The sequence below is a fragment of the Cimex lectularius genome, unplaced genomic scaffold (assembly GCF_000648675.2).
Source record: "Cimex lectularius strain Harlan isolate CLEC.00 unplaced genomic scaffold, Clec_2.1 scaffold22, whole genome shotgun sequence".
In the NCBI taxonomy this organism is placed as follows: Eukaryota; Metazoa; Arthropoda; class Insecta; order Hemiptera; family Cimicidae; genus Cimex; species Cimex lectularius.
In genome coordinates, this window is record NW_019392657.1 from 1,488,457 (window position 1) to 1,511,925 (window position 23,469).

Sequence of the window (23,469 nt, forward strand, 5' to 3'; positions counted from 1 at the left end):
GATATGAAAAAGAGTTCTTATTAATATTTATAATATTCCACGTACCTCACAAACCTCTGGATCTGGCACCGAGGCATCGTAAATAAACACAAACGCTTCCTACCCATATCTTTACCTTTTCCTTGAATCCTATTTAACTTAATGCTGCTTGAGTGAAGTGTGGCAAGGAGTACTTACAATTAGATAATATACCAATACGAGCCGATGTCCCACAAGGGTGCAATTTGGATCCCATCTTGTATATAATTCATCCTTCTGACTCTTCATCAAGTCTTATCAAAGACTGTAAAAAATTGAAGACAAGACTGAATGAGGAAAAATGTTCACAGTGTACATTTCCATGGAAAAAACGGTCTTGCCCTCCATTGTACATTCAATCCAGATACTTTGGACTACACCTCGACACCAGGCGTCTGTGGGACTATAACGACAAGTACAATATTAGATACTAAGATTTTACATTGTTTGGTCCTCCGGGCCGGATTGGGACGAGTGGACTTATTGATATTTATAACATTGGCCATCGACTGTTTTCGATGTAGGTCATGGAAATTTGACGAGTCAGTATTGAATTCTTTACTGAAAAACCAAACAAAAAATGTTTTAAGGAAACCTTGCACTCGTATTTCAGGAGGTTTTGGCGAACCAAAGCTGTTTAACGACTTAACAACATGATTGTCTCGAAGAGTGACAAATTACCATGATATTTCTTAAATAAGAAGAATTTCTGGGGGCCGTATTAGAGCTGGCGTACTATAACTTTTAAGCAGATTTTCGTACTGCTAGATAACCCAAAAAAAGGGTTTCGTTTTTGCATTATCGCTTCCGAACCTCTAAGAAGAATTGAAGGATTAATCAGTTATCTCATCATTTTCCGCTGAAGTCGAGATAATATATTATGTTGGTCCTCCGGGACGGATTTGAAAAGGATGTAACTTATGGATGTAATAATCTATACCTACATGCAGGAAATAACACAAAACAAGATTTTAGTCAATGAGATTTTTTAAATAATGTTTTTTTAAGTAATGGGACAAGTAAATATTGCAAATCTGCTATCAATTCTCATGTCAGAAGTGCTTGTCATTAGACGGACTAAATAATATCTTAAAAATAAGCTCTGGGCTTAAAACCTTATAGTTTATAGAAACAAATTAGATTCATATTCGAGAGTTTATTGTTTCTTTCATTTTCAGGATCAATTGGACGGAGGTCTGTACGCGTCTTGGAGCGTCTTGAGCGGCTTGAAATGTTCGCCGAACTTCTCCTCTGGTATGATCGGTGGTAGTTCCCCACCGTCGGGAGGTTTGTTGAAGCACTCCTTCTGCACCTTTTGCTTCTGCTGCCACTCAAGGAGGGACTCGAGGTAACGCCGGGCCGACTCGACGTTCATTATCTGCTTCTGCCGAGCTAGCAGGGCCGTGTCGTAGACCGCCTGAAACCAAACAACACGGTAATTTCCTTCTTCTACTAATTGACACAGAGTTAATAGGTTTTCCCACATCTATTCTCTTCTTACCTGTGCTCACAATGTTTCGGCAAGACAGGTAGGAGGGTACGTGACTGGAAGATAGCAATCAACTTGTCGACTTTTAATTAGCACTTACCCATAATAAACGGTCGGGAAAGACCAAAACTCGTAAACCCCTTTTTTCTTTCATTTTTTTTGTAAAGTAATGTGCTATTTCCTAATTTCCGGAATACCGCGATGTATGAAGCTCTCTAGACTTCTGTCCATTTTTTCCAATTGAATGATGTGTATTTTTCTAATTATTGCAGGTTAAATATATTCTGAGCATTTCTAGCTAAAATAGGATAAAAATGAGACAAATGGTCTTACGAATTCGACTTCTTCCGGTGGTTCTGGAGGAGGAGGGACAATTATCATGTCGAGGAGATCTTCAACAAGGCCCAACTTTCTGAAAATGAAGTCCTATTAAATTGCCATTGCCGGTTTTTGGATTGAGCCACTCTGCTTTACACTTACGCGTTTTCGAAGAACTCCGCCTGGCTGACCAGGCCGGTTTTTTCGTCGACAACAGGATTGGTGGAGAACTCTTTTAGAAACATGGTCTTCATACCTGTGGCGGAATTTTTGTACGGTTGATATGTGGGCGTTGAGCGTTTTTTCCCCTTTTCAACTCACCGTTTAAATACTGCTCGACGGTGATGAAGCCGCTCTTCCCAGGGTCCATGGCTCGGAAAATTGAGTCGATGTGCTTATCTTCGAAAAGAAGGGGCGCTCTTTCTGCATGGCCCGATCGGAATAGAAGACACTGGTCAAGCAGACCTCGAAGAAACTCGAGCGGGTGTTCTGAAATAATATATAATATAAAAGAACACCAATTAATTAACATAGATTGACGGATAAAAAATATATAAAATAGTCTAACAACAACATAAGACTTAATATAATGATTATTATCATTACTAATCGTTTCAATGTGAACTGGTGGTTCATTTGAGTTCACCCATACAAGAAGAAGTTTGTCTAAGTTTACGGAATTTTGAGTAATTTACATACATTTTTTATTATCCGAAAGTTATGTATAACGAGTATGCTATAATTCCATGTGTCATGGGTGTTAAAACCAAACATTTTTATGGCACAAGTATGCCATAATTTGAAGCACCAAAATACGTGACAAATAGACTTTAAACCGTAGCACTTACAAAATAAAGAAAGACAACGAACTAAAAGCAACCCTCGACAATACAGACAAGCACGAAACTACTAGAATATACAAAACGGGCGAAAAATGAACAAATTAGAAAACTTGGAATTCAAAAATATCTCATTTGATACATAAAAATTACTAAAAAAACATCAGAGGATATAAACGCGTTGACAGACCAACACATTGAGGATAAGCATTGAAAAATGACCAGTAACAATCAAATTATAAACTTTTTTATGTTTATTGTTTTACTTACGACTTGTCCCAGTTGTCAGTTGCTCAAATGGAAGTGTTCACAAAATTGTCAGCAGATTAGAATGAAAGAAGGAAGGTTAGATTAAGAAATGGAGTATTGCAAAGGTCGTCAAAGCAAGATGAAATTCTAATAATTAAACTAGCAACTCTGCCTTTTTACGTATTTTTGGAATTTTTTATTGAGTTGTTTGTATCCTTAACATACATTGATACACAGATTAGTGCCTCTGATTTTCATCCATCATTTCAATATTGGCACTATAGTGTCGTATAAGGCTAACTATATCCAAAAATATTATGAAAATATTATGAAATATTAATCGATTCCAAAAGACAGCACTAAATTGTCAAATTTACTTGACCTCACATTTCTGTACCATTACAAATTTTTCTCTTCTGCAAACCAGTATATTATCCCTAGGATTATAGAATTCACACTAATAATTAACTTTTTGTACTGCCATGTCCTAGCAGGGTTGTATAACGCAAAATGTAGAATTTGCTTAATCAAATTTTTTTCGCATAAAAATACGATCCAAAATGAGAATTTATGATAAATCTGAAACCGAATGATACAGTAGAAGTAGGACGAAAAGCAAGATTCTGGGGTTGAGAGTAGAGCGGGCTTGAACAGAAACGACGATAATTTTTGCGTGGAACTTCAAGACGCAGTAACGGATCTAGTCTTGAAAGAAGAGAATGTTAAGGATTTTAATTGATCAGTTGTGAGCTTAGAGAATTTTTATGAGGACTTTGTCTAATGCTTGGATGGGTTGGATATTTGATGGCTAGATGGTACCCCACAATTCTGATCCTTATATCGAAATAGGTCTAATGTTTTGTAGAGTGATTTTGGCATTAGCAGTTCTTTTTAGTTGTTCAAGCCTTCTCCCCACTTCTTGTCGCTTCATTACTGTTGGAATCTTCATCAGTCTGCTGTTTATGTAGACTTTAGTATTTCACTTGTGTTGGATGTCGGTAATTCCTTGTTGTCGTATAGTCTAGTTAAAGTTAAAGTAATTTGGGTGCATTTCTTCTCGTTTAGTTTCATTTTCTACATTTTCCACATTCTTCGATCAAGGTGTTTCTGGATATTGAAGAAAGAAGATAAAACTGCAGTATCGACCACAAAGTATAACTAGTACATATAAGAAGAATAGTACAATAAGAAGAAGAATGCTCCCTTGTTTTTTATAATCCCATTGCCGCACCTAATTTTGAAGCATCTGTCAGTTGGATATTAGTATTCGGTAATAAGGGGTGGATAAGAACTGCTTGAGCTTGAAGTTACTAGAGCCAGGTCATGTACGAAAGAATCGATCATGCCTAAGAACGGACCTGTATAAAATCTCGAAAGGTCTTTCACCTCAATTCCTAATTATTATGTTAAGATTAACGTCCAAGTCAGCTCGTTCTTACTGTGTTTTAGTAAGAAATTGGATTATTTGGGAACGAAACATTGACGACCAAATAATAACAAATGTTAATTCAATAAACAGCTCTTAAGCGATTGGAATTAGTTAATTTTAGGGACAAACAATTAATTAAATAAATTAATTTCTTTGAAGCAATCGTTGAAATTTGAAGAAATAACGTACGCGAGTGTTAACATGTTTTTACTTAAAAATTAAAATTAATTTTTTCGCCTTTTCATCTTATAAATATTTTTAGTTTATATTAAAATAAAATATCCATATACACAACTCTCCCGAATTGTGAAATTTTGCGCGTTAGATTTGAGATTAGAAAAAATAATCGTTGATAATACATTGAGGAAGGAGGAAACCGCAAATGTTCCACGGCGATAGGGCATTTCCTCGGTGGTTCCCACCAGTCAGTATGAGAACTCGTATCATTGGCAAGTATTGGGTGAAGGACTTGGGTTTAATAACAACATTTTTGTTTATTTCTCGTGAGAAAAAAGCCCTTTACACAACCGCGTCTCTATTAGAACGTCAAGGAAAACACGTTGGATAAACCGATGCGCGTTTACCGTACAAAGTTACAAGACACAGAAAAGGAAATAAGAAAATGTCTTAGCCAGAGGCTTGGGAACGTTTCATATCAAAAGCCGGTTAAGAAATAGTAGGCGAGGACGGACATATAAAGTATGAATTGACATGGTCTGAAGAAACTGTACAACTTCCTTCCTTGGAATCGTTGCAATGCATATTTTATATAATAAGATCTGATTCTCAGAGAACCAAAATTTTCAACAATTGGGTAAAGCCCGGGAACACACTTACCCGATGCAACGCTATGCGACGGTACCCGACGCAAATCCAAAGTCCAATTTTCTATTAGATTGTATCACCCCCCGTGCAGATCTGCCCGATGCTATGCAACGCTACCCTACTCTACGCTCTGCGATCCCCACTGTCCAGATTTTCGTCGGGTAGCATCGAGTATAGTCGAAGACAAAATAATCGCACACTCATATTTTTATTCAAACTACATGTATTATTGTCGTTATATTAATTATAACATACTTTTTTTTAAATTAAACCAAACTAACCGAGATCAAAAATTCATTAGTTTTTATTTAAAAAAAAAAATTTTAATGGTTTGATAGAAAATTGATCAAAACACCGGAATACCATTTTTTGATATAATGAATTTCACTAACATTTTATTACACGGTTTTGCTTGTAAAATTTAGCTAACAATTTATTTCATTGTTTTGCTCATAAAATTACACCATTTTCGTCGAGTAGCGTCAGAATAGGACACTCATATTTTTGTAGTTTATTTCAAACTAAGTATATGTAATTTTGTCATTATATTAATTGCAGCATTCCTATTTTAATGTAAACCAAATTAAATAAGATCAAAAATTTATGTTTTTATAAAACTGATTTAATTACGATGGTTAGGAAGAAAATTTACTAAAACACCGGAATAACTTTATTTAAAACCATTAAATTTAACTAACAATTTATGATATGGTTTTTCTCAAAATAATGCATTAAGAACAAAAGGGGCGTTGCGATTTGTGGTACACGCTGTGTGACTGTATGTGGCGTGCGCTTGACGTCGCATAGATGTGCACACCCTATCAAAACGTGACAAGGCGTCGGGTAGCGTCACATAGCGTTACATCGTGTGTGTGTTCCCCGCTTAAAACGTGCGAAAACCCTGCTAATTTTACAACCGTACTTCATAAAACAAGAAATTATTCAGTCAATTTATTGAAGTTGTACATGTTTGTCATAAGTTATGAACGGTATTTTAAATATGTGTATTTCAACCCTTGATCTACCAGTCGATTTTATTTCAATAATTATTTTTAAATCAATATAAATTATACTCGTAAGTAAAGAATTTTACATGTACAAAGTTACATTAAGTATGTTGTCGTGTTAACAGAAAATATGCATTATTTATTCCACATATTAACAATTTAGAACATAAACCCAACTTAAAAGCGTAAATAAGTTTCATGTTATACCACAGAAATTTGTATGGCAACATGCATTTTACATGTACAAAGTTACATTAAGTATCTTGTCGTGTTGACAGTAAATAGCCTTATTTATTCCACATATTAACAATTTACAATGCATAGCACTTAAAATTTACAAACCAATTAATTTTGAGGGAAAAAGCAAACATAAACCCAACTTAAAAGCGTTAACAATTTTCATATGTTATACCACAGAAATTTGTACATATAACATATTTTACATGTGTTATTTTCCCAAATAGTGATCTATTTTTATATAAATTTTTTATTTAACGTTTTTAACTTATTAGTAGGACCTCGTATCGAAAAGTAACAAAAACAAAAAGACGCTTCTCGTAAGTTGGATAAAATTGGTTTTAAAAACCCAATTCATATTCGTTTTAAGCAACTTTTAACAACGTTTAATGCGAATTTTTTATTGTGATTTTTCAGGCAATCTTGCATGGAAATCTTAAGGATCCCTAAAACTTGCAATTCGAATGTTACAGAACTATCTTTACTTACAGATTTTATTTATTCATTAATTTTGTTTCCCAAATTTGTTCACCGTCCATATTTTCAATTATCAAGAAAATGATTATTCAAGCATGAATAATTAAATAATTTGTATGAATCATGAATTATTCAATTATGAATCATTCAAATATTCATCACTCAGACAATCCTACTTTGTCAATCATTATTAATAAACTAAGATTAACGATAATAAGTAAGTCTAACAGTCTAATAAGTCTAAACTGATTTATGATTATTTAATTTTATCTGCACTTACATGTACTACATGCGTGTACAATGTTAAGTTTCATGTTCATTCTTGTTGGCATTTCCAACTTTTAGGATTTACAGTTAATTACTGGCATGCCTCGTGAATCACCCTCCCGTGGTGTAGGCAGTCCAGTATCAGAACTTCAAGGTTTGTCCATCCAGCCACCAAGGTTGGGCTCCAGGGCTATAACAGCTAGGCCATTTCAGCCCCCAGTGCAATCAATCTACAGATCCAAACCGATTCTCATTCACTCTCACATATTCAGTTAGAATAGTGGAATAGTTGATATACCTCAATCACCCTCCATACATATTTTACAACTAATCTAATTGGAGGGTCGATGGAATACTCAATATTCTATCATCAGCCCTTTCACACTACACATGCAGGCTAATAAATACATTTAGTCTCAATATGCACACACAAAAAAACACAATACGAGATAGCTATAAAGTACAGTAAAACAGTCCTGTTTCCTCCAAAAATCGGAACGGGGACCCACATCAACACACTGCAGTTCTCAAGCGCAAATTATATCGGGTGGCATTCCTACACACTCTCTATATGGAGCCAAAACTCGTTAGATAAAATGATGCGCGTTTACCTGACAAGTTATAACAAACAGAAAAGGAAATAGGAATATTTATAGTTTAATTTAATTAAAATTAGTAGAATAAGAATAACTTACAAACATCCATATTCATTTTTTCGTCATTCATTATATTCGTGGTCTAATTGAACAAATAACTTCTTTCAATTAATTAATCTTTATGTAAGATATTGGTCGAAATGAAAAAGTTAGTGTCACGAGCGGGATTCGAACCCACGACCTTCGGCTGAATACGCCGCTGCTCTACCACTTGAGCTATCGTGACTTCGATCCACTCGGACACCAACTTTCCATCTCAACCCACCTTTCGAATTTTCCCTCCTTTTTGCCATTTTTCATATTTTTAATAATTTTCAAATTAGAGTTTTCTTTTTAATAAAAAAATTTATTTCAGAATTGGCAGGCAGTACCCGAGACCGTTAAATAAGCACTGTTTCTAGATTTAATAATAGGGATTCGTATGAAAGTGCTGGAGCGAAAGCAGAAGGAATTAACAATAATCGATTTAAGGCGTTAACGGCCGTTCGAAACCGTACCATTAACCTTTTCCCGGCTCATAACTGGGTCTCTTGAAACGTCAAGACTTTTTGAACTTTCGGCCAAAGACGTGTCGCAATTCTGCCACTCTCTGTGTGGCCTATTTTACCTAAGACTCTCTCACTGAACGCACATACGTTCCAGCATAAAATATGAAACGACGTTTCGGAAAAATTACATTTTCGATTTTATCTTATCTCAATTTCCCTGGAATATAATAAAGAGCCTTTAACTGTGAATGTACTCAATTTTGCAAATATTGGGCTTTCTAATGCCCGTTATATTTACTATCACACTTTATAGAGGGTTAAAGTTACCTGTTTCCCAGCAAGATATTTAAAAACTTTAATAAATACAAGTAGAAATTTACATTTTAGTTTAATTTTAAAAAGAGACAACGGAAAAATCAAATTGGTAATGGCCACTGTTGTGGATTCAACCTGGTTAATTCTTTTGCTCAAGCTGCACAAACCAAGCAAGTTTCATTTAACTGCAAATTTTTTCAGGAGAGTTTAAGAAAACAAATTTCGACAGATTGATGACGAAACAGTGGGACCAAAACGCAAAAAAGCGGAAAAAATGCAGTAACCCCCAAGCTATTTGAGACAAGTTCACCAAATTTTGACGTTAAGGTTTTCTGGTGCTCTGAATGAAACTTTTTTCGAATCGATTGGACTACAGCAAACTGTCCAAAATCGGCGACTGTAGACGAATAACTGCTACACGTTTCAAAAAATAATCGGGCGTATTGACTCAGGTGGACTCAAAATTATTCACATAGTGTTGAAACACGAAGTGTAAAGAAGATAAGAACGAATTCTGAAAAAAACCTCCATCCTTATAGGAAATTCAACGCTGATCACGAATACTACCATGAAAAAGGTATTAAGTTGCTTTTTTTGCAAGTAAATCATCAAAAATCCTGTTTTGAGATAAACAAATTGAATGTTGCGCACGTTTTTGCCAATACATTTCAAACTAAAAATTATAAAATTGTGTTTAAAATAAAAGCTGAACTTAAGAGCTTCGCAATGGTCATATTTTTAATTCTCTTTTGCTTTTTCTGTTAGAGTAGTAAACTGGCTTTTTTAAATAAATTTTATTAAAATTTTCGGTTTTTATTAATATTGCAAACTTTCAAAATTTCAAAACTATCATTGAAAGACTTTTTTTATAGAATTATTAGAATCGGTGTACTGATCGATATATAATGATTTCTTATTCCAAGAAAGTTGTATAATAAATGAAAATTTGAACTGACAAAATAGCTATAAACTGACAAATAATAACTGGGACCAACTTTTCCGTTAGGCTAATTGAAGATCCCAGGTTTTTCAAGGTATGTAGTATGACTTTAGTTAAGAAATTTGGTGTTCAAAATTGGACTTTTATAGAAGAGCTCCAGGTTTATCTCCTTTTGATTTATTTTTCCAATCGGCTCTCTTTTCAGTAACATTTGTTACATGCTTTCTCTCCACTATCCGACGAATTCTCATTTCTTCTCCGCCAACTTTTCCTTATATGTAGAATTGTCAGCTTGAGTAGAAGGAATTTTAAGTTGTAATGGTTGCATTTCTGCCTCAAGTGTGGTACGTTCCAAAACAACTCCAAATGCACTCAAATGCCAGATGATTCTGAAACTTCAGGTTCTGTGTCTTTTCCTGCTTGATGCTATTGATGAATTCTGTGATGTCTTTTCTTTCAAATCTTGTGAGTTGTGAGGGATTCCCATTGTTTTCTCACTCTTACCTTCAGGGGTTATAATTTGATCTGTACCGATCATCTGCCTATCCTGACTCCCTTTCAACGGCATTAGGTCGTCGTTCAACTGACTCCTGAATGCTCTCGTAAAACGACAGATTTTCAGACACTTGATACTTATAGGAATTGTTTAAACTCCTCACGCCTCATCTAAGTGAACGTCGAGAGATTTGTGTTTCCCTGCTTGTCCTTGGATCTTGTTTGTAGCATGTCTTGCTTGTCACAGACCTATTGAGCATTGATAAAAAATTAGGATGTTTTTATTGCACAGAACTGTTGTGATATAGTTAGGATCTGTAATTAACACATAAACAACATAAATGAATAACACTTATTTTCAATTGCAACATCGGCTAAAGATCAGTTAGATCATCTCAGAGTTAAGACAAATGAGTTTGTTTATAAGGAGAATCCTTGAAGCCTGGATAAAAGGGCAAACCGAAGTTATCACGATTCGATCAACAGAGTTTATCCGATCCCGTAAGTCACGGTTCGTGGGTTCATTATGAAAATCATTCTTTAATAATTAATAATAATTATTTCAATCCTTAAAATTTTCTCTGGAGTATGGGGTATGGAGTGATGGTGGGCTCCCACGTCTAATTGTCTCAAACGAGTATCACATGGATAGACCACAAGTGCCTTTCTCACAGTAAATAAAACATGTCACTATACGTGTTTGCTTAGATAAGACGTTATCCGTCCAAGTGGCCGGCCCAAGTGGTTACAATATTGTTTTATCGGCCTAACGTCTGTTCTCATAAAACATTCCCACATCCGCGTCTCAGTGGTTTTCGATGGTTTTTGGGCGGATAACAGATGCACCAGGTTTCCGCCGAACTCATCCACGATTACGATGGGAAAACTGCTATCAAAAGGCGATTAGGGCTGTACCGAATCAGAGAGAACAAAAGGATTGGCCCAGAACCCATTACCGGATATACAGTTAGACAAAATGCTCATAATCTCTTAATTCGTTAAATCCCGATTTAGAAATAGCTGACCTGTTTCGAGACAGCTATTAAGCATAGTTGAAAAATATTTAAAGTGTTCTAGTAATGAGATTAGGCCTATGATATATCTTGATTTTTATCTAAAGAAACAATTGGGTCAAAAAATCCTTCTCGCTATTACAGTATTTAAGCTAGCCATAGCCGAACATAAATAATAAAAACAAATCGGTTAGTCCATCCAAAAAACGATTTTGGATAACTACATATTAAAAAAATTAGAAAAAATATCCTATCTTCATTTTAAGTATGAAAAGTATAAAAGTTATAGTGGATTGTTAAACAGTTTAAAAGTTCTACTCTACTTCTAGTTAATTGGTAATAATTTTATTACACATTTCGTTTGGAGGAAAAGTACGGACTTATTGCTTAAGCGTCATTTTAAAATTTACAGCATTTCAGCATTATTTCAAGGTCTCGTTCAAAGAGAAGGAAGAAAGAAGAGTCAAAAGTTTGCCAATTTTAGTACCAAATTTCTCAAAATTTATTCGACCTTTTGCGACAATATTTATTAACGTTATAATTACACAATTGACATGAAAAACATGTGAGGAGAAATCGCCCAGTGGAGAGCCTCATCTGTAAGAAATAAATAACGACCACTTTTTCAATTTTCTTCGACACTACGTCGGGGGGCATCACGTGGCCATCGGCGTTTCAGTCAATGGGAAGATGATAGTGGAACTGAGTTGACGGACCAAGGCATTGGGATGTGTGAAAAGGGCTCGATGGAATTTTTTCTAACAGGTTTTCGCTTCTTCTGGAACGAGGGAATATTAAGGTCTCGTTGTAGGGTTTGATACATAAAAAGAAGGGTTAACTATTTTTCTTAGGACTTTTGATTGGAATCTTTGAATGCGTTGATAGTTGGAATACTTGCTTCCCTATTCCAGGTTATATACCCCAGAGTTCGATACGATAAATCTAAATAGGTTTGAGACCTATGAAGCAACTAACAATAAGTCGAAGTTTGTATCGACGGTAGTGGTGATAACAGTTTGTTAAACCTGTTTTTTTTTTCGAGGGTTCGCAAAAGCAGAGGTCATATAAACCGTCAGGGTGCCGGTGTTTTTGAAAAAAAGCCCATTTGTAAGTATGTCGGGTTCGAATGCAGGGCCGCTGGATTCGAACCCGGGACCTTTACCTTACAGTGATGAGCGCCGTGTCAAAGACTAAACCTGCGGCCACCGACGCCCCCCTTGTTTAGTTCATTTCGTTTTAGTGTTGTGTGCGGATTCCAAGTAAGTACGTGTGTAGGTGTTTTATCCTTTATTAATTACATTGTCTAATAAATTATTATGTGGCAGCATTTTCTTGTTTATCTCTTATCATTTCTTATAGTGCACTATCTATGTCCAGTTGGGTTGAAGCGTAGTAAGGAATTTGTAAAATGCTTCTGAGGCCTTTTGGTAGTTGGATATTAGAAGGCTTCGAGGTACCTCACGCATGTGTAACCATCCCTAACCATCAATTAATGTACGTCCAAGGTCGATGCATGGTAAGGAACGTTGAAAATTCTTCTGATGACTTTTAATTTCATCTGACTAGTTGGATATTATATGGCTTACCTTACAGATCTATTCATGCCTCAGATAGTTTTGGAACGTAATAAGGAACCTGGAAAACTGAGTCTTTTGACTGGACTGCTTTTGACTAGTTGGATAAAATGGCTTGATACCTTACAGTTCTATGCATGCCTAGATAGGTTGAAGGGTAGTAAGGAATTTGGAAAATTGTTCTGACTTTTGAGTGGACCGCTTTTAACTAGTTGGATATTAGATGGCTTGTAGGTACCCCCACAACTTCATGTACGTCCAAATAGGTCAAGTAATGTTTTGTAGTGTTAGTTTGTTCTTTACAGTCTGATGTCTGATTTCTTCTGATGTGTCATTTCTAGCCTGAGCTAGCTCTGGGTACTCTAAAACAGAGGAATAGTGCCAACAACCATGAAACATTGCTGGACAGTGAAAAATTCTAGTGCTGTTTGAAATATACGAAAAAAGTATTGGCTTGTCTGAAAATTATCCTTGATTAGTTATCCTTGCCGAGGAGACAGACACTTTATTTGTTAACTCTGAAAATTTGATCTACCGAATATTTTATAGGAAATTCTAAATTGAAAATATTTTTATGGCATTTTTAGAATTTTAGTTTATACAACGTAAATAAACCGACGATTGAGCTTTTGGCATAATACAAATATTTTTTCTGAACTAGAGATATATTTTATTTAATATAATGATATTATCCATAATCACCATAAATCAAAATATGTGATAATAAGTTTCCAAATTTAAAATTCATGGTTTTACAATAAAGTATAACCTAACTGTTCAAGTTCATTACAGCCTTTATAATTCAGCACATTTCTTTTGAATATTAAGAAAAAAAGATTTAATCTGTAGCACGTTGAATTTAGGTTCAAGTTTTGACCTGTTATTCAGCCTATTTTCTTCGCTTTTACGTGAGAAAACCCAAGATTTGTCATTGTTCTTTCTTTTTGCTTACTTGGGGATTATTTTTCTGAACAATGTAATCCTAGACTGTTCATACTCGAGCATGACAATTAAATAAATAACGGTCCCTGTCTTCGGAGAATAATTTAGTGAAATTAATAAAAGGGTTTCGCAACTGTACAAAATTATGTGTAGATATAAGGAGTAAAGAAAGCAGTGGGTAGATGCATAAATATTCGCTTTAAACAATTAACCTGGAAGATATTTCTTATGTGACAAAATGATTTCCAAATACATTTTCTCCAATTATTTGGCTATCCTGGTCACTTTTCATCGTGCTTCCTTGGCTCCAAATCGTCAGAGACGGCGTGCAAGCCTCCCCGAGTCGGTTTTCGGCCGATTAAGTTTCCAAGAGGCGTAGATGCACCGAGATGGCAGTTTTCCAAATGCGAACCATGAACGAACAATCGGGCACGAACAATAGCACCAAGGACGACTCTCGTCCGCATAGGCAATCGGCTCTTCCAACACCAGCGCCGCCCATGCGAATAAATTGCCATATAAATAATACATCCACTTTTTTAAATATATTTCGGCCAGGATTTTTATACAAAACACTCTGGATCGAGGTGTGATCTTGAGGAAAAAAACAAATTCAGTTTTTACTGCCACATGGTGAGTGTTCGTGAGTGAAACAGTGATCGATATCTCTAGCACTGAAAATAGGATTTTTATACAGTGCGATTTTAACTATATCCTAGTTCTTTACAAGAACTTTCATATCAAAATATTTTAGTAAGATAGTTACGAATTTAACTGCCTTGACTTTTAATTTTGATTGTTAATTAAGGTGAGGCTCCTCTTGAGATCCTTAGGGTGAACCTGTAGTTTCGCCGTTGCCTAACATGCTAGGCTGCATGTTCTCACAGTTTTGGACTCAGAGGTGATGTGGACCAACCTTACTTCTATATTAAGAAACTGCACCTCATTCATATAATTGCATGAGAAGAAGAATGCATATGCAATCAATAATTGTGTCATATAATATTGAAAATAATACTGGTATGCCGATTGATGGTCATAAGAGGTGGAGTATGGACGGAAATTCGGATTTTTCTGTTTTTCAGGCAGAAACACAAACGAGAAGGGATATTATCAATTATTGTTGTGTGAAGGCTGGTTTTGATATTTTTATCAATAGACACGTCGTGATCTGACGGAGATGAACTGGAGACAATAGCCTACCCTTAATCGTGGAAGGTACAGTTCACTGTTCAGTCTGATGAAACATTGGCAATCCTAAGTCGTCAGCGACTGCTGTGAACCGAAAATTAAAGCCCTACATAAAGGAGAGAATAAGACTTTCTTCTCCTTGGAAATAGGTTATCTCCAAAATGATCAAAACTGCTGAACCCTACCTAAGAGAAAAAATTACCAACGCTCTAGTGACAATCCCTGGCCACTTCAACAATTATCAGAGGCTACCAAAGATGCTAGAATATGGTCTTAGCGTCCAACGCATTATCAATGAGCCGACTGCTTCAGCCATCGTTTATAGTCTCTACAAGAAGTTGATGAAAACCGGAGAAAGGAACGTCCAGATTTTCGATATTGGAGCTTTTACTTTTGACGTGTCCATTTAGGCAATCGAAGATGGTATTTTCAAAGTTCTGAAGGAGAAGACACTCATTTGGGAGATGAATATTTTAACAGTAGCATGGTTAATCACTTCGTTCTGAAATCCAAACGAAAATACTGTTGGTACTCTATAAGACAAAACACATCAATACTTTAAAATATCCATAATATTTCGTGGTCCAATTGACCAAATAACTTCTTCCAATTAATTAATCTTTATGTAAGGTATTGGTTGAAGTAAAAAAGCTAGTGTCACGAGCGGGATTCGAACCCACGACCTTCGGTTAAATACTCCGCTGCTCTACCACTTGAGTCGTCACGATAGCTCAAGTGGTAGAGCAGCGGCGTATTTAACCAAAGGTCATGGGTTCGAATCCCGCTCGTGACACTAGCTTTTTTATTTCAACCAATACCTTACATAAAAATTAATGACTTTGAAATATCTTGGTCAAGCATCCGGAAGATATTTCCTTATACTCTCACAATGGTTCATAGGTATTTATTTTCATTTGAATGTACATAGTTCTTGCATTGTTCAACTCCGCTGAGGCTGATTTTCTTCTGCAGTAGTTGAGAATATTCTTCCTATTGTACAACTATTCCAATCATCTAGTGTTCTCGTTTCACTTGTACCAAACGCTAGGATAATAGCTTTTTTTATTTTTATTTTTTTAACGAGGGGTCCCAACATCAGAGGGGTGCTGGTGTTTTTGAGAAAAAAAGCCCGTATGTCGGGTTCGAATGCAGTGCCGCTGGATTCGAACCCGGGACCTTTACCTTAGTGATGAGCGCCATGTTAACCGTTGCGGCCACCCCCCCCCACTAGTTAATATTTTGTACAATAACGTATTCTTTTGAAGTACTTAAGCCAAAAATAACCGAAAACACTGGAAAACATCCCTGAGATCAGCTCGTTGGGCAGGAAGAGATCGAGATAAAATAAATTTAATGACAAAAGTATTGTGTACAATAGTGATCGCGTGAGAGCAGTATTTAGGCTGGTTTATACGAGGATTGCCAATATTTGTAATTTGGTCGTTACCATTCATTGTAATGTATGAACTTACGTTGCTAAACCTTCTCATAACGTTTATCTGTGTACCTACTAGTATTTTCACCATTCTCTTCAGTACTTAGGTAGTTACCGACAATTTTAGTCTTTCTATCTCTGCAAACACCCCCACAGATGGCAAAATTCCTAAATGCGGAAATCCTCCTGATAGATCAAACCGGCCAGGATAGCGAACCAAAATGATGAATGGCCAAACCTTCAGGTTCATCACCCCGCAGACCACATGGAGAAATCGTACAATTTTCTTCAGAAATTTCATCGTTATCATTACGCCATCTTCAGCTTTGGGTCTGTTATGCATTAAAATATCAAAATCATTTGACAAAAATGATAGGAGCAGAAATGTACGCATGATGAATCGCGTTATCTACGATTTTATAAAGGACGAGAAAACTTGCTGGAAATGCAAAAAAACTGACATTTCCTTATTATTAGATAAGCGCCTGGTCATTGTAACTTCACTGTTATTAGAAAAATTAAAATTGTGGTGTTTTGTCGCTTTGTATGCGAGTTATTAATGATCAGAAGTTTAACTGTACAAAACACGAAAGACTGACCAGGGGACAAAATGTGCCTTCAATTCATATCTTTAACAATTTAAATATAGGTTATACACTTTCTCCTTGTGCCTAGTAAAAACCAGCTCTTTGAGATACCATTAGTCATGATGGTTAAATTTGGCATAGCTGGTTTAAGGTGATCAATTGTCCAAAGTGGTAATCTAGAAAATTCAAAATATATGTCTTTTTGGTTTTACATAACTCAGGACAAATGATAAACTTTCAAGTCTTTAACTGGCGAAATGGAATTATCCCCCTGGAAAATCGTAAATAGGCGATATATTTTCTTGACGATCCATCATTGGAGAAAGCGGCACATTTATCATAACCCACGGTGCGAACTCTGTCCTTTCGAGCGCCTTACGCTTCAAAATTCGGCCTTTTTCTAAACGACTGATATCATTCATGTCTGAGGTTTTGACGAGTGACGAGAAATCCGTGAAAGATGTGAAATCAAGTTCGTGAAGATAGGTCTGCGCTCATTACGCTAAATCGCCCGTTTAATCGCCATATTTTCGTGTAACATATCACAGCTTCAAGAGGAACCCATAAAAAATATTTTAACACAACTTACGACAATAATTTACTTTTCTCTGACATACTTTTATGCTAGATTACCTGGCTCATTCGCAAGTAAGTGATTCATCATAAATTTGAACAGGTCGATTATCCTCCTCCTCCTGAAGTACCGAAATAGCGTTTTCTCGCGTTGGGAAAGTGTGCCACGTTTGTTGAACAACAACAGGTTCGCCTGGGACAAAAGGAAAAGGTCAACTTTGTCCTAGAAAAACTCTAAAAGTAGCATCCTTTGATGAATTACTTTAGCATTTCAAATTGTACGATTTTTTAAACAATTATTCAGTTTATTCTAATCAAGTCATAGAATATAGACAGAAAAGAGAGTAAAAGTAAATTACCCTAATTTGCAGAAGAAAATATGCTAATTAATTGACAAGATATTACGAAAAAACAAGAAATCAGAGAAAAGATCTACTATACATTTTTGAGGTTATTGTTTTATTTTAGCCTTTTAACCTTTTTCTCAAAGGATTTGTCGGATCTAATTTCAACAAAGAATATGTCTGTTATCGAGGTTGATTTTATGTATGTGCTTTTGCTTCATTATTGATTTGCTTTGATGTGTTTATGTATATATATTTTGAATATTATTTGTTTGATGTTGAGTTCGTTTTGGTAGCTACCTTGCTGATTACATTAGTTATTAAAATCTTATGATTTTGATCGGATTACGTTAATTTGGTTTCAACAATATCAGATTTGTTTTGTACCAGACAACTATAAAAATTTGAATAGAAAACCCGTCCAAAAATGCCTTTCTCGTAGTTTGCTTTCCATCGTCTCCACTGCTTACTATCGTAAATTAAAATTTTTCCATTTTGCATTTCGTCACATGGTCTCTTTAGATCTGCTGCATGCACGAATCAATATTGGTACGAGAGTTTTTTCCGTGGCCTAAAATGACGAGCTGACGTTCGATAATTTTTTGGTTGTTACGGCTCCAAAAGTAGCGTTCATACATAATTCATCAATTGAAAAGAATCTCTGTTTAGGTTCTCCCAAGAAAAGACCCAGGACATAACTTGGACAGCTTATTCTTCTGCCTTCCTTAGCAAGGTGTTTCGGAAATTCGTTTCAGACTATATCGACTGATTGGAAATAGTCCATTCTGATTTTTGTAAATCAATAATTGCCTTACAAATCTGGTTTTAATTTTTTGGTGTTTAATTATATCCAGAGGCACTTTTGAAACTTGGTACTGATTTTTTCTGAGTATTTCTAGTTTCTAGCGGACAAATTTTTTAATCATCAATGTTTCTAATATTTGCCCCAGACACATTCTTCGGCCGATTTCCCAAGCTTAATAATTCTTTGCGAGATTGTTCATATTTTGAGTTGTACTATTTACTACTGTGCTAACGATTTCTTCGCACATATTTTCAGGTCCTGAACCTTTGGTCACTCTCAGTGTAGGGTATTAACGATGCAATTAATCATCAATCATAAATTTACGGTAAGAAAGAATCTTCTTGTATAGCCACCTGTTTCGCTGTTTGGGCACCAATTGCGCATGGTGGAATTTTATTATTACTTATGCGTTACATGGTGCCAGTGTGCTTACGCGGTTTGATTAGCACCATGAAGATTCGTTTCGTCGCGGTAGGCGATTTCGTTGATCCTTTATAGTTGATAAGGATGCATTGCTGTTCTTCCAGATCAGTGCACTTTTTCTGGTATTGCACTGTTCGTTCAATTGCAACAACCACTCGACGGTTTTCTGGATGGCCAACATTTCCGCTTGATTATTTGAGCAGTCTTTAGAGAGTCTCACTTCTTTTTAAATATACGGCCACTGGTTGTTATATTTCTTGGACAAATACTACCATAGCAGATCCGATCTTAGTTTCTATTTTATTCCCGACGATGTTTTATATGTACTGTTTTTATTTGATGTGTACGAGTGTTTTGACAAGTCGAACTCCTACCATGATTTTTACCATCGATAATCTGAAACATTTCTGCTAGCTCTTTCAGAACAAAAGGATGCTCCCAATACTATAATGCACGTAGCTCGGATAATAGTCCTGTACTCTTTTATATTCGAAGCAGTAGCGATCTTGGATTTCTCCGTAAATTTTTGATCGCTTCTCATCGTTGAAGCAATGTTAAACCTGAGTCCGTCTATACTCGCGTGTTTATGATATTACACAAACGGGTTTCGGCTTTGCGCCATCATCTAAGTGCAACCCAACATCCATCATCAAATTTAATGGTATTATTACGCTTCGCTTCCATGTTCCAAGTAATTACTTTTGTTGCGCGTGTGTGTATGTTCGCGCGCGGATGTGAATTGAGCGTTTACCTGTGTGTACTCGCTAGTTTGTTTGTTTGTTTTCTCTGTATGCGCTCAATTATTTGTTTGGGTGTATGTGAGTATTTGTTGAATGATTGTGCTTTTTAAATTCTACATCATACCTACTTCATATCTAATGTATTCATTAGGACAGATAGGTGTGTGCGCGTGTGTGTGTGTGTGTGTGTGTGTGTGTGTGTGTGTGTGTGTGTGTGTGTGTGTGTGTGTGTGTGTGGGGGGGGGGGGGGGGGGGATGGATAAGTAAATAAGGCTTTATTGAAAGCAACAAAATTTGACCTAATTTGACCCTTCGTACATCTAATGTCTTACAGCGAGAGAGAAAGAGGAGGGAGAGAGATAGAAAGAGAGAAAAAAGAGAGAGATAGAGAAAGAGGAGAGAGAGAGAGACAAACAGGGGAGAGAGAGAGAGACAGACAGACAGACAGAGACAGACAGACAGAAAGTGCAAGAAAGAGAGAATGAAGAAAAAAAGCTTTATTTACAGTAGCAGAATTTGACCCCTCTTACATCCAACGTCTTATGGCGAGAGAGAGAGAGAGAGAGAGAGAGAGAGAGAGAGAGAGAGAGAGAGCGAGAGAGAAGAGAGAGAGAGAGGGAGAAAGAGAGAGAGAGAGAGTGAGTGAATTTTATTTACAGTCGCAGAATTTTATATAATTTGACCCCTCTTACAAACAACATCTTTGAGCGAGAGATAGATCAATATGAGAGAGGAGAGAGAGTGAGTAAGAGGGAGGGAGGCTAAGTAAAAGTCTCTATTTGCTAGAAGAGTTTAATTGCTTGTTGCTTGCTCTATTTGTGTTCATTTATTTGTTGTGACTTTGTTTGCTGCAAGACTAAATTGGTTATTGGTTTTCGGTTATTGGTGTAAACATAATTTTGTGCCAGAATTTAATTAACTTGTTTTATTACGTATGGTCAGTTATTTACATTTTTTTCGTACAAGGCTAAATGTACTAAATGATTGTGATCTTTTATCAATTGTCATCTCATAATTTGAAATTATGATGGAGTGTACGAAACGCTTCTGGCTACAAACAACAAGGAAACATTTTTGGATCCTGGTTTGATAAAAGGTTTTTGTTTGTGTGAAAGCCAGAGAGAGTGCAAGAAGCGGAAGGCTTCCCATTTTTCACTTCTTAAATTCCAGGGCCATATTTTCAGCAAGATTTTTGATAGCCGAGGACTGGTTTTTGTCGTGCTGGATCTAGGCTGGCCGATAAACAAAGGCCGGCACGGGAGACAACGCCGGGTTATCTTTACGCTTTATGCTGAAAGGGGCTGCAACGGGATCTACCCCGGGATATGATAACCGGAGGCGTTGTATTTTTTTTCCTACGAATCGATCCCGCTGCTTTCACCGTGGCGTAGGCGTCCGACCGGGTCAAGGGAAGTACTAAGAGCAATTCCAGCCGAAGCGTTTCATCACTCGAAAGGTCATTGACGATATATCCGAATTTCTATTACTCACCGGGAGGTGGACGTTGATCTTCTGCGTCTCTCCGTCTTGTTCGGCGGCTTCGCTCATCTGAAAAAAATTGTTAAATTTTTTAATTTTTGCGCTTCGGCTTTCACTACAAAACCTCACCCTGAGTTTACATGATGTTTTACTCTTTGTTTCCGATTTAAGTTCTTCCGGCAGCCCTTCCTCTTCCTCCTCCTCTTCTAATTCGTCTTCATCTTCATAAGTAATACACTGTGAATCTTGTTTCGGTTACCACAAAAGACATGATTTACTTAAATAATTTGTAAAAAAAAATATCTTGGTTATTGGATCGCAAGAATAATCTCATCGCCTTAGGACGATAGCTTTATTTACAATAAAATTTGACAATTTAAAAAATAATTAGTTTGATTTCACTCACAGGCGTAACTGGCAGGAACTGACCCAATCCTGGTATCCCAGGGTAAATTTCATTTTCTCCTTCGTCCTCGTTAAGGATTTGTTCGAGAGTTGATACATTGTCCTTTTCTGTCGTGTAGATCGGTTTTTCCACGAAAGCCTGGAACCGAGTCGAATTTTACAGAAGCACTGCAGACGAGGCTCGCGTGTATAATTACCCTCAGGTCGTCGACAGTCAGTTCGGGCTTAAACATCTCGGTTCGAAGCGAGAAATAAAAGGAAATTTTCGTCAAAATAAAAAACAAAAACAAACAATCCTCCTATTTAATCAGTTGTAGAACAGATGAACTGAATTAACAAGCTGGCGGAAAAAACAACCCAATATTTTCCAATCAAGGGCGATAAATGCAAGCCAGTCTAATTAGACTTTATGTCCTTCCTCGCCTGGGTTGCAGACTTTATTCTTCTTGGGTTTTATTTATCGCCAGCATTGTTGCAAATCATGGCCGGCAACGACTTAGAAAGTCAGATTTAGTTCATTGTCCGATTCCTTAAACGTTTAACCCTTTGGCTAGATTGTCGAAGCCTTTCTATAAGTGTTTCATAACCACATCACCTCTTTTTCCTTATAAAACAAATTAAAAGTCTTGGACTTCATTGCCTTGAATCATAGTTTATAAATGTTAGAAAAGAAAAATTTAGTCCAATAAGTAATCACAGATCTAAGCAAAGCATTTAATACTGTAAACCATGTCTCGCTTTTTGGAAAACTAGAAGCAAATGGCGTAGGGGAATAGCTCTTGATTATAGCAGAGCGTACCTGTCATACCGTACACAATGCGTGAAATGGAAAAACGGGACATCTATGGAGTCACAGTTGAGCATGGAATGCCGCAGGGTTCATAAATTGGACCACTTCGGTTTATTGTGTATGTTAATGATCTGAAGAAGTGTATCCCTCCAGAACATGAAAGTTGCCTTCTTCCAGTTTGCAGATGACTCGCCATTTGTGGTCTCTGCAAGCAGTATTGACTGTATGATTTCTGTTACAAATTCCACACTGGGCAACATGACTTTGGTTTACAAGCAACTATACGGCAATGAATGCTCAAAAATCGAATGCCATGATAGTATCTCTAAATCGTAAAAAATACCAAACACTGAAAAATGTAAAGTTCTAGGTGTGTGGATTGATAGCCTCACATGGTATGTACATGTAAACGAAACAAAAAGTTGTCTTCAGTTTGTTTCCTAATTTAACGATCAGGGATGCGGTCTCCCTTGAAGTTAGGAGAGTAATCTACTTCTCACTATTTCAAGGTATCATGTGCTTACTAATTTGGGGAAACAGCCGTCTTATAAAAGATGTACTTTTAGTCCAAAAACGTATTTTAAGAATAAGGTTGTACATGGCAAAATGTGAGTCTTGTAGAATATCATTTAGTGTAAACAACATATTAACTGTGATAAACTTGTATATATATTTAAATCTTATAAAGAAAAATGTAAGAAATTATGAACCTGTAAATAATGTACATAACTATAATACTTTTTTTACTTTTTATTTGTTTTTTACAACTACATTCTTCGACGCAACAAGTAAAACAGATAATATTTACATATAAACATTTTAACGGTAGCATGAAAGCTTGAAAAGTTACCATCCAGTGATGGAAGCCGTTAATAAATCAATACGATGAGCGAGATGTACTCTGTCGTAGGAGATGTCAACTGTTAAGCGCGGGGCCACCGACGCTTCAGTCTTCTGTTGGGATTATTAGGTAATGTGGTGGATGACAGGTTTTTGACGAAAGGGTTCGGATGATGGGGTAGTTTGGAATGGAACGTTTTGTAGCGTGATTGGGCTAGCTCGGTAACAAAAGGGATATTTAGGTCGGTATGGATCGTGATTGGATACATAGAAAGAGGC

At 36.3% G+C, this 23,469-nt stretch overlaps 1 protein-coding gene and 1 long non-coding RNA gene across 2 annotated transcripts in view; one reads left to right on the forward strand and one right to left on the reverse strand.

Annotated features, from left to right (window-relative positions):
• The window catches only part of LOC106667003, an 89,984-nt gene extending 88,706 nt beyond the window's left edge, over positions 1-1,278 (forward strand). Inside the window, exon 4 of the long non-coding RNA XR_001340508.2 lies at positions 1,197-1,278. This is a non-coding gene — a long non-coding RNA (uncharacterized LOC106667003). The remainder of the gene's footprint in view (positions 1-1,196) is intronic.
• On the reverse strand, positions 1,160-21,887 carry LOC106665492. Its single transcript, XM_014391942.2, has 9 exons — positions 21,758-21,887; positions 21,562-21,699; positions 21,285-21,392; positions 21,168-21,224; positions 17,425-17,557; positions 2,147-2,314; positions 1,988-2,081; positions 1,841-1,919; positions 1,160-1,435 (listed from the first exon to the last, which is right to left on the reverse strand). Exons 1-9 carry the CDS (start codon positions 21,791-21,793, stop codon positions 1,199-1,201), a joined length of 1,050 nt encoding a protein of 349 aa, XP_014247428.1. The 5' UTR covers positions 21,794-21,887; the 3' UTR covers positions 1,160-1,198.
• Between the last annotated feature and the right edge of the window lie 1,582 nt (positions 21,888-23,469).